This window comes from Prionailurus viverrinus, chromosome B2 (assembly GCF_022837055.1).
Source record: "Prionailurus viverrinus isolate Anna chromosome B2, UM_Priviv_1.0, whole genome shotgun sequence".
Taxonomy (NCBI): domain Eukaryota; kingdom Metazoa; phylum Chordata; class Mammalia; order Carnivora; family Felidae; genus Prionailurus; species Prionailurus viverrinus.
The window spans coordinates 35,278,168-35,293,227 of NC_062565.1; the positions used below are offsets into that span (position 1 = coordinate 35,278,168).

Here is a 15,060-nt window from a genome sequence, read left to right on the forward strand (position 1 = left end):
TCTCTCTCTCTGCCCCTCCCCCGCTTGCTCTCTCTCTCTCTCAAATAAATAAATAAACTTAAGAGAATATTTTAAAAAATACATCCCGAATCCTCTTGCCATCACCTCCACGGCTGCCCTCCTGGTCCAAATCGTTACTTCTTGTGTGAATTATCCTAACAGCCTCCTCACTGGTCTCCCTGCTTCTGCCCTTAAGTAGCACAGTCTATTATCCACAATGAAGGCAGCCAGAGGGATCATTTTAAAACCTCCAAATGGCTTCCACCTCACTTACGGTTAGAACCCAGGTCTTTATGTGGCCTATAGGTCCTCTTGTCTGTTCCTTCTGACCTCGTCTTCTCCATTCTTCCCTCTATTACCTTCTCTCTATCACTGTTCCTCATGTACACAAAGCATGTTCCTGCCTCAGGGCCTTTGCACTCACTGTTCCCTCTCCTGAACACTCTTTTTCCATATCTTCTTATTTGTAAGCTCTATTACAACATCACCTCTTCATCCAGGCCTCCCCCAGCCACCCCATCTAAAATTCACTTCCCACCATTCACTTTGCTTTACTTTTCTTTGTAAGCACTTATTACATATGTTTTTTTTTTTTCCTTTCAGTTTTGTGTCCTCAGTGCCTAGGACAGTGTCTGGCACATATTAGATGCTCAATAAATATTTTTGAATTAAAAAAATGAATGCCTTATTTAGTTCAATAAAGCTATAGAAACTCTCTGGGTACCAATTTCCTCAGCTGTAAAAATGGGGTAAAAAGGATGGCTCATTGTGAGAATATCAGTTTATTTAGAAATTACATTTATTAAATTTCAAAACTTTTTGTTTTGAAATAATTTCAGACACAGAAAAATTGCAAAAATAGTAAAGTAATACTTTTCACCCACAGTTCCTAAATTTTTTTTTTCAACGTTTATTTATTTTTGGGACAGAGAGAGACAGAGCATGAACAGGGGAGGGACAGAGAGAGAGGGAGACACAGAATCGGAAACAGGCTCCAGGCTCTGAGCCATCAGCCCAGAGCCCAACGCGGGGCTCGAACTCACGGACTGCGAGATCGTGACCTGGCTGAAGTCGGACGCTTAACCGACTGCGCCACCCAGGCGCCCCAACAGTTCCTAAATTTTAACGTTTTTCCACATTTCCCACATCACTCTCTCTCTGAAGATGTACAAATTATTCTTTTTCTTTTCTTTTCTTTTTTTAATGTTTATTTACTTATTTTGAGAGAGAGGGAGAGAGAGAATCTCAAGTAGGCTCCGTGTTATCAGTGCAGAGCCCAACACGGGGCTCGATTCCACCAACTATGAGATCGTGACCTGAGCCAAAATCAAGAGTAGGACACTTAACCAACTGAGCCACCCGGGCACCCCTTAAATTTATTTTTGAGTGGGCAACATATCAAGATGGTACAAAATAACCAGTGAAACATAAATTTCCCTCCTTCTCCATCCCAACACTTTTCTCCAGCCCAACTGCTACCAGTTTCTTGTATATTCTATCAGAAATATTTGGCATATTTACAACCGTATAGGAATGCATGTGTATTTACAGGGCACACATTTCATCCACACACTTGTTCTTCAGGCAAAGCGTACTAGACTCACCACTCTGCACCTTGCTGGTTTTATTCAACAATATATTTTGAAGGTCTTCACACCACCTGTATCCTTTCTTCACAGCTGCCTAGAAGCCCTATATGGACATATTTGAGCTTTAATCAGTTCCCTGTTGATGGAAATTTAGGTTGTTTCCAGTCCTTTGCTGCTATAGACGATGTGGTAGTGAAATCTTTCTATATCGTCATTTTGCGCATCACCTATAGGACAAATGACTAGAAGTGAAATTGCTGAGTAAAAAGCTCTTTCCTTTTTAATGTTGACAGATATCACCACATGGCTTTTCAGGAAAGCTGTGTCAGTTTATTCATTCAGTTCTTCCTTACAACGTGTGAAAATGTTTTCCTGCGTCCTTTATAACACAGCACGCTATCAATTAAAAAAAATTTTTTTTTAAATATTTACTCATTTTTGAGGGAGACAGACAGAGTATGAGCAGGGGAGGGGCAGAGAGAGAGGGAGAAGAATCCGAAGCAGGCTCCACGCTCTGAGCCGTCAGTACAAACTGACATGGGGCTCGAACCCATGAACTGAGATCATGACCTGTGGTGAAGTTGGATGCCCAACAGACTGAGCCACCCAGGCGCCCCTCAAATTTTTTTTTTTTTTGCTTTGCCAATTGGAGAACTTAATATTATGTTGCAGTTTTATTTTGTGCTTATTTTATTTTACTTTTTAATTTTTAAAAATGTTTACTTATTTTTGAGAGAGAGAGAGAGAGAGGAAGTGCAGAGAGGGAGACACAAAATCCGAAGCAGGCTACAGGCTCTGAGCTGTCAGCACAGAGCCTGACTAGGAGCTTAAACTCATGAACTGTGAGATCATGACCCGACCCGAAGTCGGATGCTTAACCGACAGCCACACAGGCGCCCCTGTATTTCTTTTGTTACAAGTGAAAATAAATATTTTTCACATGTTGAAAAGCCATTGGTATTTTTTTATCCCCCATGAACTGTCTATTTATTGATGGTCCCAATTTCTCTATAGGAACTCATGATCTAAGAAAGAAATGAGCTTATTTTCTGTGACATGTGACTATTTCTTCACAGTCTGTTTGCTTTTTGACTTGTCAGTGGTTAAATTTTTTTTTCGCCATTCAGACGTTTATTTTTTATTCTAAAATTTCTATTTCATCATATGTGTCAATCTTTTATGGCTTCAAACACTTTGTGATAAACCTGGAATGGCCTTACTTGCTCCAGGATTATTTAAAAACCCATCCCATGATTTCTCACAGCATCTGTTGAAACATACACAAGAGTAGAGAGAATAGAATGAATCAGTGGTGCCCTCGACAACTTCAACAGTAATCAGAACAGGGCCAGGGCCTTAGTTCATCTGTGCCCCACCCATCCTTCCACCCCTCCATTACTTTGAAACCTATCCCAAACATATCATTTTATGGGTTTTTAATGCTTGAACTTATACCATCTGGAACTATTTTATTTTATTCTTTTTAAAGGATTTATTTCTTTATTTTTAAACGTTTATTTATTTATTTTGAGAGAGAGAGCACAAGCAGGGGAGGGGCAGAGAGAGGGAAAGACTGACAATGCAAAGCCCAATGCAGGGCTCAAACTCACAAACTGTGAGATCATGACTTGAGTCGATATCAAGAGTCAGACGCTTAACTTAGCCACCCAGGCGCTCCTAGATTTTATTTAATTTTAAGCAATCTCTACACCCAACTTGGGGCTTGAACTGAACCCCAAGATCAGGAGTTGCATGCTCTACCGACTGAACCAGCCAGGTGTCCCCATCTGGAATTATCTTAGAGCCCCAACTTTGCTTTTTGAAGATAGCCAGTCCATTCTCTGAATGGTTTTTTGAGTAAACCATCTTTTTAAAAATCTTTTTAAAAAAATATTTATTTATTTTTGAGAGACAGTGTGTGAGTGGGGGAGGGACAGAGAGAGAGAGACAGGGACAGACGATCTGAAGCAGGCTCTGTGCTGACAGCAGTGAGCTCAATGTAGGGCTCAAACTCAGGAACTGTGAGATCACCACCTGAGCCAAAATCAGACGCTCAACTGGCTGAGCCGCCCCGGCACCTCTGATTTTATCCACTGATTTGAAATGCCACTTGTAACATACATGAAATTCCCATATGCATTTGAGTCTATTCCTGTCTATTCTGTTCCATCGATCCATCCCTGTATATTCATGCTCCAGTACCCCTCTCTTCTGATGGTTGTAGTTCTACAATACATTTCGGTGCTAAGTTAGACTATTCTCTAAAAGATGATTTGAATGTAAGCCTCCCCCGGTATTTGCAGACACTGAGTCATGGTGTACAGGTACCCCGGGGCAGTCTGTATACCAGCTTTAGCCATAATGTGCCCCGTCAACACTCTAAGGCATAGCATCACCCTGGCAACCAGAGACTTGGGTCCGAGTCCTGGCTTTGCCACTGAGAGCTGGGTGACCCTGAACAGCCCACCTTACCCTTCAGAGCCTCTGCTTACAAGGACCTCCCCTCTAGTTCCAGCGGTCTACAGTTCTAAGCTTCTAGAGAGAGGGGCTTGGGGAGTATCAAGCCAGATTATGAAAGGACAGCCAGTACTCGCTTCTACAGGAAGTCCTGTAGATAACACAGGAGATTGGCTTGCTGGGGAACGGAAAGGATGATTAAGCAAGAGACAAGACTGTTAACAGTTCCAGAGCTCGTGGGCTCCTGGGGGGCAGCGGTTGCCTCGTCACCAGGTCCAGGAGGCCAGCACTGGGTGCCCGACTGGGAGCCTTTAAGAGGTGGGAGCCACTGGAATTGCAATGCTTCTTTTCTTTTGGAGGGGTGGTGGGGGGGAGAGGGAGCAGTGGTCCCCATCTGGCTCCTATGACGAGGGTGCAGAGATCTGAACCCTCTTTTCTCGAGAGTTGGGAACTCTCTGCATGGTCTAATGAGGGCCCTTGAGCAGGGGACTGGGATAGATTGCCTACCTTAGATGGCTGTGTGACCTTGGGCAAGTTACCTGGCTTCTCAGAGCCTCGGTTTCTCTACAAGTCAGTGAGGGGAAGAGAGAGGGGGAGTAGACCAGAGTAAGGCGTTCAGTGGTCTCTCAGACGCACCAACCTGGACATTTGGGTTCTGTGACTATCACTATTATTTTCAGTTATTGAAGTGGGGTGAAGAGCAGAACCAGTTCCTTGCCCTTTTGGTGAGAGAATGATGGAATTGGGGAAGCCCTAGGATAGCTGTCGCTTATCCCATTTCTCTTTTTACTTTTTTTTTTTTTTTAATGTTTCTTTATTTTTGAGAGAGAGACGGAGCATGAGCAGGGGAGGGGCAGAGAGAGAGGGAGACACAGAATCGGAAGCAGGCTCCAGGCTCTGAGCTATCAGCACAGAGCCCGATGCGGGGCTTGAACCCATGGACCCTGAGATCATGACCTGAGCCGAAGCCGGACACTTAACCAACTGACTGAGCCACTCAGGTGCCTGCCCCCGCCCCATTTTTCTTATGTGGCTCTCTGCTCCCTGATCCAAAGCTCGTGGTGCCTGCTCCCCTAACCCAGTCCCCCAGTGGGGAGAGCTGGTTCCTATAGATGCCTGGGAGCGAGACCCGTTTGCTCTCAAGTTTGGCTTTCACGTTTGTATGATTGCTTGGGCGAGGAATGTGGGGAAAGGGAGTAGGGCTGAGGGTGTGTGTGCATGTACCTGGTCGCGAGGGGCTTCTGACTGTCACGGGTGTGAGGTAGCGATAATGGCGGTGGGGATGTGGCAGAGGATGGAGGGGTGTCTCCGCTGGCTGACTCTGAGGGGTGTTGACCCGAGTGACTCCGAGTGGCCAGGGACCTTCGTCCTCGCCAAAGACCTGTGAGGAATGTCCTGTGAGACCCGTGAGGGAGGGGTCGGCGGTGGCTGAGTGGGAGCTGGCTGAGGAGGGAGTGTGTGTGCGTGTGACCCCACTATCTCTGAGGGGTCGTTCCTGGCCGCGAAGGGGGAGCGGACTGTATTTAGGGTTGCTACAAGACCATGAAGGGAGAGTTGGCCATCTGCGACTGATGGTGTTCGTACTTTGAGGCGGTGCTGGTGGTCGGGCACCTGCTGTGCTTCTATCCCGAGACCTCCTGACAGGCAGGGGGGGGAAAGGACTGAGTGCTGGGGCTGTGGCCAAGTGGCAGCCGGTGAGGTGTCCAGAAGGTGCTGCCTTCTTACCAAATGCCAGGGAACTGTTGGAAATGGGCTGCGGTGACGCAGTTTGACCAGGAACTCCCAGAAAGGGATGTCAAGAGCATCCCATATCCTGGGATATGGCCACAGGGAATTTGTTTTAGGATTCTCGTTTCCTTTACTTGCGGGAGCCTGACAGACTCAGTGATGTGGCACCCGTATCGTTATAAACTCTTCCCCCAGGGCTTTGGTTCTAGAAGCTTCCCCGCTGAGAGTCTTATCTTGCTGCCTCCTGTGTGTTATCTCCATCAACGGAAGTCCACGTGCAGCTTGAGTTTCCAAGTGTCACACCTACAGGCAAAGCCTGCCCACTCGGCCCTGCTCCAAAGCCCTTGTCTCACGCATGTGCGTCAGGCATCCGTGGTCCCCAGGGGGCCCTTCGGCCCACCAAGGAGGGACCTTTCTAGGAAGTGGCCTTGGGGGAAGCCCATCCCACACAAACCAGCACAGTAGATCCTGTGCCAGTTCCACTACTGGCGTCACGGCTTGGGCAGGTCTCTTGCTTCTCGGAGCGCCCCTCCCTCGGTTTCCTCGCATGTCAAGTGGGAATAAATCGTATCTGTACGGTACTCGGCTTTTATGAGGCTCAAATGGAATTCTGCCCCCATCTGCATCATCACCACTATTGTCAATGCCGCCTTCACCCAGCAGTCACTGTGTGCTGGGCACAGCTGTGAGTGCTTCATTGTGGGCTATGTAGTCAACAAGTATTTGCTGAGCGCCAACTGTATGCAAGGCACTGTTTGAGGCCCTGGGTAATTAGGTTACAGCAGTAAGCAAAAGAGCATGCTTTCAACTCATGGGAGGCTTGCATTTCAGTAAGAGGAGATGGAGAATTTACAGAGTAAGTGAATAAAAGACTATTCTGAGAAGGTGACAAGTGCTAAGAGGAAAAAAAAGCCAGAAAGGGAGGAGGGCTGTGCCAGGGAATGGGAGGTGGTGTTTCAACTTGCATTATCATATCTAATCCTCACTGCAACCCTGTGGGGTAGACAGCAGTCCCCTGTTCCAATAAGGAAACAGACACGGCGGGGGAGGGAAAAAAAAGAAGGAAACAGACATGGGAATGTTAAGCGATTTGCCCTAGGTCACACTGCTAGCAAGCGGCAGGACTGGGAGACGCAGAGGTCTGTCTGACTCCAAAGCACTGTGACTGGAAGTCACTTCCTCTCTTGGGCCTCCTTTTCCATGTCTATGATTCAAGAGGGTGGGATGGACTGCCAGGAGGAGGGGCACCTCTTCCTAATTCACCGAATGGAACACTGCATCGTGGCAAGACTGCTACCTTGCGCTGGCATTCAGTCGGTGCTCAGTAAATGCTTGTCACTCAAGCGCATGCTAGATCTTGGGAAGGGTCTGGGCAGAAGGAAGTGGTCTTGGCAGAGAAGACTGCTAACTGTCCTGTGGGGTGGGGAGCCCTGACTTGTAGCATTTGCTGGTTCACATGGCTTAAGTACTCCCCCCGTGGCTGAGCCCAGGCCACTGTGCTAGAAAGAGACGTGCACAATTGGCTTTTGCAAGGGCCTCAGATCTGACTCTGCGATTTTCATCTATGATCTTAAAACTGCATCTGAAACAGATTTGGAAGGCCCCGAGAGAGGCAAAGATAGTATGCTGGAGAGAAACAGATGGAGACACAAAACACACAGGAAGAAAGAGAAAGACTGGGGTGGGTGGGTGGAGAGAGATTGAGGGACAGACTCTACTTCCTTTAAAGTCTGGGGGTGCTCCACAGCCTGGGGAATTGCTTCATTCAAGTCCTATGCAACCCGTGCGAGGGAACACGCCCAAAGGGAGGCTGGACCAGTGGCTCCGGACCCCTGGAATAAGCCCCCCATCCCTGAAACAGAGTCCCCTGACCCCTCCACTCAGCCTGTGACCTTTTACCCCAGCAGAGAAAGCCCAGAGGGGCCTTCTTGTTCCTGCTGTTCAGTTCCTTTGCACATTGCTGTTAACGGCTTCTAAATCCCACCTGCCTCCTTTAGAGCTTAGCCCAAGTCCCATGCCCGGCAGAAAGCAGCGTGCCTCTGCACATCAAGCTCCTCCCACCTCATACAGTTTCATGTGCCCCAGACTTATTCCCCGCCCAGGGCAGGCTCAGACTACACCCCTTTCAGACTCCAGCCTCCCTCTCTTCTGTCCTTGGGGTCTCACCTAGACAAAATCCTCATCCACTGACTGACCTCAGACCTTCAGCGACAGTGGGGAGGTCCCCAATTAATGAATTGGACAACGCTTTTATTTTTTTTTATGTTTATTTTTGACAGAGAGAGAGAGAGAGAGCACATGAGCGAGCAGGGGAGGGGCAGACAGAGAGGGAGATACAGAATCTGAAGCAGGCTCCAGGCTCTGAGCTGTCAGCACAGAGCCTGACGCGGGGCTCGAACTCACGGACTGTGAGATCATGACCTGAGCTGAAGTCGGATGCTTAACCGACTGAGCCACCCAGGCGCCCCTCTTTCTTTTTAAAAGTAGGCTTCATGCCTAGCAAGGAACCCAATGTGAGGCTTGAACCCATGACTCTGAGACCAAGACCTGAGCTGAGATCAAGAGTCAGACTTCCAACCGACTGAGCCACCCAGGTGCCTTAGAGAAGACTTTCCAGGAGCAAACATCTGAAAGATGTTTGGGGGAGATAGCCTGGGGGGAGAACATTCCAGGCAGAAGGAACAGAAAGGGCAAAGGCCTCATGCTGGAGGCCACGAGGTTGGGGATGGGGCATGAAGCTGGGGAGGCCAGCTGGGGTCCAATCAGCTTCATCAGCCATGGTGTCTTTTCTCCAGGAAAAGGCCACCAGAGGGTTTTCAGCAGAGTGACTGTGTTCGGCAGCCCGGTACCCCCTCACCATTCTTCTGTCCCCAGGCCGAAGCAGTATGGAGAGTGAACAGAGAGTTTCCCGAAAAGGCCGCAAGCTGGGCTCCAGCCGCCGGCGGCAGATGAGAGAAGCAGCCGATAGCCTGGATGCTGCTGCGGCCCCAGAGCCAGAGTCCTGGTCCTCCCAGGCGGCTGCCGAAGTGCAAGCCTTCTTCCAGGACTGTGGTGCCAAGGAGAGGGGCTTTGTCACCCGCGAGGACCTGGCGGTGAGTCCAAGTCCCTAGCTCATCCTCTGAATCCCCTTTCTTTCTTTCCTTTTAAAGAATGTTTATTTAGGGGCGCCTGGGTGGCGCAGTCGGTTAAGCGTCCGGCTTCAGCCAGGTCACGATCTCGCGGTCCGTGAGTTCGAGCCCCGCGTCGGGCTCTGGGCTGATGGCTCAGAGCCTGGAGCCTGTTTCCGATTCTGTGTCTCCCTCTCTCTCTGCCCCTCCCCCGTTCATGCTCTGTCTCTCTCTGTCCCAAAAATAAACGTTGAAAAAAAAAATTTTTTTTTTAATTAAAAAAAAAAAAAAAGAATGTTTATTTATTTCTGAGGGGGGTGGAGAGGATCCAAAGCGGGCTCCTCACTGACAGCACAGAGCCCGATGCAGGGCTTGAACCCATGAACCACAATATCATGACCCAAGCCGAAGTCAGACGCTTAACTGACTAAGCCACCCAGGTGCCCCCTGAATCCCTTTTCTGTAGCCGTCTGAGACTTTCCATCCCAGGAAGACAGGGCATGCCTGTTCTTTGTCCTTTCTCTCATCCAAAATTTGCTTTCAAAGAGGAACTCTCGTGCACTGTTGGTGGGAATGTAAATTGGTGCAGCCACTGTGGCAAACAGGATGGGGGTTCCTCAAGTATTTTGAAATAGAAAAACCCCTACAATCCAATAATTCAACCACTGGGTATTTGCCCAAAGAAAACAGAAACACCAGTTCAGAAAGATATATGCACCCTTGTGTTCATTGCTGCATTATTAGCCAAGATATAGAAGCAACCTAAGTGTCCATTGACAGATGAATGGATAAGGAAGATGTGGCATATACATATAAAGGAATATTACTCAGTCATACAAAATGATCTTCTCATTTGTGACCACATGGATGGACCTAGAAGGTTTTGTAGTAAGTGAAATAAGTCAGAGAAGGACAAATAATCTATGATTTCACTTGTATGTAGAATTAAAATCAAAAGAAACGAACAAACAACCAAAAAGCAGAAATAGCCTCATAAATAGAACAAACTGGTTGCCAGAGGGGAGGTGAGTAGAAGACCGGCGAGGGACACCTGGGTGGCTCAGTTGGTTAAGTGTCCGACTTTGGCTCAGGTCATGATCTCACGGTTTGTGGGTTCCAGACCTGTGTCAGGCTCTGTGCTGACAGCTCAGAGCCTGGAGCCTGCTTCGGATTCTGTGCCTCCCTCTCTCTCTGCCCCTCCCCAGCTGGCACTGTCTGTCTCTCTGTCTCCCCAAAATAAACAAACATTGAAAAAAAAAAGGACAGACTGATGGGAAGTGGGGAACAGAGGCTTCCAGTTATGGAGGCCATGGGGATGAAAGATACGGCATTGGGAATACAGTTAAGAGTATCATAGGCGCATCTGGGTGGCTCAGTTGGTTGAGCGTCCAACTCTTGCTTTCAGCTCAGGTTCTGATGATCTCCCAGTTTGTGGGTTCGAGCCCTACATCGGGCTCTGCACTGACAGTGCAGAGCCTGCTTGGGATTCTCTCTCTCCTTCTCTTTCTGCACCTGAAAGTAATATAACATTGTGTGTCAACGATGCTTCCATTAAAAATTAATTAATTAATTAAAATATAAAGACCAGTGGGCAAAAAGCACAATGTACATATCAGGTATTTATGTTTGTATGCAAAGAAATGTTCTCCGTTTTGTTGGTTTCATTTGAGCTGGTTGCCTGCAAAACACATTTGTTACACGATAACATTAATGTTTTTGTGTCTGGCACAAATTATTACCTTTTTTTTTTTTAGATTCGAGTTAGTTAACATACAGTGTAGTATTGGTTTCAGGAGTAGAATTTAGCGATTCGTCACTTACACAGCACCCAGTGCTCATCCCAACAAGTGCCGTCCTTAAGGCCCATCACCCATGTAGCCCATTCCCCCACCCAACACCCCTCCAGCAACCCTCAGTTCCTTCTCTGTATTTAAGAGAATCTCTCTCTCTCTTTTTTTAATGTTAATTTATTTTTGAGAGAGAGAGACAGAGTGTGAGCAGGGGAGGGGTAGAGAGAGAGGGAGACACAGAATCTGAAGCAGGCTCCAGGCTCTGAACTGTCAGCACAGAGCCCGATGTGGGGCTCGAACTCATGGACTGCAAGATCATGACCCGAGCCGAAGTTGGACGCCTAACCGACTGAGCCACCCAGGTGCCCCTGTATTTAAGAGTCTTTTATGGTTTGCCTCCCAAAATGTTCTCTGGGTTAATTGACAAATACACATGTTTTCTGAGGCAAGTAAATAAATAAATAAAAATTGCTCTCAGAAAAAGTGAGGAATTTGTTTATATTAATGTGTAACTAAATGACTGACAAGACGTTATGTGTGCCACTCTTCCAGAAATATTTGCATTTTAACAAAGGAAAGGACTTCAAGCCAAAGAAGGAACTTGCAAGTGATAGAATTTCGGGCCCATTGAGCAGGGAAGTTTATCCTGGGGGAGCAGTCAGAGTCCTGGAAGTCAAACCATGTCGATGACCGTAAACATCAATGAAACATAAGATCGGCCATGGTTGTGTGTTCGAATAACAAGTCTGAGGCTCTGGCCTAGACCAACATTGACCAATTCTTCTTTGGTTTTTCCTCATTCTCTGCAAAGGGGCCCATGTGGGTTGCTGGAGTCACACTGGGCCTGCCCGTCTCCTCCGGACACTGTTCCATGCTCCAGACTCTGTCCTTCCCCCATCAAAACTGACCTTTCTTGTGTTCTAGCCTCAGGGCCACAAGGTACAAATGGCTGACGTTAAAATATAATTTTCAGGGGAGCCTGGCTGGCTCAGTCGGTAGAGCATGTGATTCTGGATCTCGAGGGTTGTGAGTTCAAGCCCCATGTTGGGTGCAGAGATGACTTATTAATTAATTAATAAGACTTTTTCAGGGGAGCCTCTGCCAACTCCCTAGAATAATTCAGTTAAAAAAAATATATATATAATTTATACATAAATTATATATACACACATATATAATTTATACATAAATTATATATACACACATATATAATTTATACATAAATTATATATACACACATATATAATTTATACACAAATTATATATATGTATATATATAATTTATACATAAATTATATATATACATATATATATAATTTATACATAAATTATATATACATGTATATAATTTATACATAAATTATATATACATGTATATAATCTATACATAAATTATATATATACGTATATATATAATCTATGCATAAATTATATATATACGTATATATAATCTATACATAAATTATATATATACGTATATATAATCTATACATAAATTATATATACGTATATATATAATCTATACATAAATTATATATATGTATATATAATTTTCAAAAAGGTAAAAAATAGACTTTCAAGTAAATATAAAATCAACACTTATCAAAGTTCTTATCTAATGAATTATTGTTGTTGATTAATGAAGGAGCCAGGAAGATGTTACGACTGGCTCAAAAAGTATGTAAGAAGCTAGGATACAGTATTTAAAGGCAATCTGACAGGACAGTGTTAGGATAAGATTGCTGAGTTCAATTTTTAACATGGCTGATATCCCACAGGCTGTAAATCTTTGGGGTTATCTGTTCTACTAGACAAAAATTATTTTCATCTCTCCTGGGCAAAACTCCACAAGTTAACCAGTAACTTCAGCACGTCTGGGACTTTTAATTAAAGATAAACAATGAGATGGACTGAGTGCATTCCTCTAGTCTAGACAATGCTTGAAGCGACATGCTCTCTACCTTTCGGCCCTGTTTCCAAGTTTCCAAGTATTCAGGTGATTTTCTGTGATGATAAATACTCTCCCAAGCTTATTCTCGATATAAAAAAGCCAATTCTCATTAGGTTTCCATAAGTGAAACATGTGCATCCTTGAGTTTGCTCTGCAAATCCAGACTTCGAAGGCATTAAGCCATTTTAGCTTCTGTCTAAACATTTTCATGCAGGACCTTAGATTTAAAACTTCTGTTATTGGCTCTTCTATGTAGAGTGAATGTTTGTCCCAGTTTGCCTGGGACTGGAGGGGTACCCGGGATGAGAGACTTCCAGGGTTAACACTGGGAAAGTCTAGGGCAGACTGGGTCAAGCTGGCCACCCTATTTTCTATCCTCAGGCCAGGAAACTAAACCCAAGACTCTCTCTCCACCACCTTTTACCTGCAGCCCCTATAAATGCAAAGGGTTTCCTTTCTCCTTGGGGTTCCCAATTTTACTAAGGTCCCTCTCCTGCCCGAAAGTGGTTTTCTTTATCAACTGGCTCCAGGCCAGGTTTCTGGAAGGGTTTTGCAGACATTGGTTCCATGGCTGTTCTTTACAATGGACTCGTCATGTCTGATTAAGTGAGAATCATTCTCCTACATGACTCATCAGTTACACAATTGATTCATCCAGCTATATCCCAACAGAAAGGAGGATAGATTCTTATTGAACCTGTGTAAATAACTATGTTAACATGGAAACTAAGGAGGTTCAGTAAAATTGTTGGTTTCTGATACAGGAGGGGGTCAGTCAGTGAGATTCAGACAGCATTTAAAATGTTTAACTTCAGGGGAGCCTGGGTGGCTCAGTCAGTTAAGCATCCAACTTTGGCTCAGGTCATGGTCTCATGGCCCGTGAGTTCCAGCCCCACGTTGGGCTCTGTGGTGACAGCTTAAAGCCTGGAGCCTGCTTTGGATTCTGTGTGTATGTCTCTCTCTCTGCCCCTCCCCTGCTTACACTCCGTTTCTCTCTGTCCCAAAAATAAACAAACATTAAAATGTCTAACCTCAGTTGAACAATTCACTCCGTTCTATGTAATTAATTCTTGTCCTGCTGGATCTTGGGTGAGCTGGCTGCTTCTGGACTCAAGTGTCCTAGAAATTGTCAGTCCACCAGTTCAGTCTGAGGGTCGGCTAATGTCAGCTCAGAATCCTTGTACCCAAGTGAAACAACAGAAACAGAGGTATCAGAAGCATAGAACCTGGTGCAGTTCTTTCCCACAAGTCTTTGGGTCAGTCCTTTGTGGCCTGCAGATTCTACCGGAGACTTCAGGACACAATAGGAAAGCAGAAACTTATTTGGTAACGAGACTGAAAAGCTGTAATTATTTATTACAGTAACTAATATTATCAGAGTAGAAGAGAGTAAAGTTCTTTGTTGGGATACTGCACATAATGATTTCATAAGGGTTTGATCAGTGCTCCCCCTGAAAATAAGCACTTGCAAAGGCATTGAGAAATCTCCAGGGCCTTCCCATAAAGCATGAAATTTCTGAAATAGTGTATTAATGACATTTTACCTACATAAAGCTTGAACATCTCTTCTAATTTGGTAGTTCTTCTGATGATGCTCTTTTTTTAACCCAAACCATAAATAAATAAATACATAAATAAATATTGTTTTTAAATTTAACCTTCACCCTCCTAACCCAAGCCATATTTGATGTCAGATTTTGTTACAGTTTATACCCTCAGTTTTGATTTTCATCTACATGCAACAAATATTGCAAGATTTCTTTTTTTTTTTTTTAATATTTATTTATTTTTGAGAGAGAGAGAGACAGACAGACAGAGCGCAAGGGGAAGAGGCAGATAGAGAGGGAGACACAGACTCCGAAGCAGGCTTCAGGGTCTGAGCTGTCAGCACAGAGCCCGATGTGGGGCTCGAACCCATGAACTGTGAGATCATGACCCAAGTCAAAGTTGCACGTTTAACTGACTGAGCCACCTAGGCGCCCTGAAACTCTGCCCCAATTAAACACTAAATCCCATTCTCCTTTCTCCCCATCCTCTAGAAGCCTCCATTCTACTTTCTGTCTCCATGAATTGGACCACTCTGGGTCCCTTGTATAACTGGAAAAATACAATATTTGCCTTTTGGGACTGGCTTCTTTCACTTAGCATGATGTCTTTAACGTTCATTCATGTTATCTATAGCATGTGTCACAATTTCCTTCCTTTTTAAGGCTGAGTAATATTCCACTGTATGTATAGACCACACTTTGTCTTTCTGTTCATCCCTCAATGGACACTTGTGTTGTTTCCATCTTTGGGCTATTGTGAATAGTGCCACTGTGAACTTGGGTGTACAAATATCTACTTGAATCTCTGCTTTGCCTTGCACAACTATTTAAAGTGGCAGGAATGAATTGACTCATTAACATGACTCAAAGGTCTAGCTGCTCTCTTGCACA

General features: G+C 45.3%; 1 protein-coding gene across 3 annotated transcripts in view; it reads left to right on the forward strand.

Moving 5' to 3' along the window:
- The first annotated feature begins 4,251 nt into the window (after positions 1-4,251).
- RAB44 (RAB44, member RAS oncogene family) overlaps positions 4,252-15,060 on the forward strand; it is a 33,722-nt gene continuing 22,913 nt past the window's right edge. For all 3 annotated transcript variants that reach the window (XM_047859620.1, XM_047859621.1, XM_047859619.1), the window contains exons 1-2: positions 4,252-4,364; positions 8,649-8,866. In XM_047859620.1, coding sequence (XP_047715576.1) covers positions 8,660-8,866 — 207 coding nt within the window. In that variant the 5' untranslated portion in view covers positions 4,252-4,364; positions 8,649-8,659. The remainder of the gene's footprint in view (positions 4,365-8,648; positions 8,867-15,060) is intronic.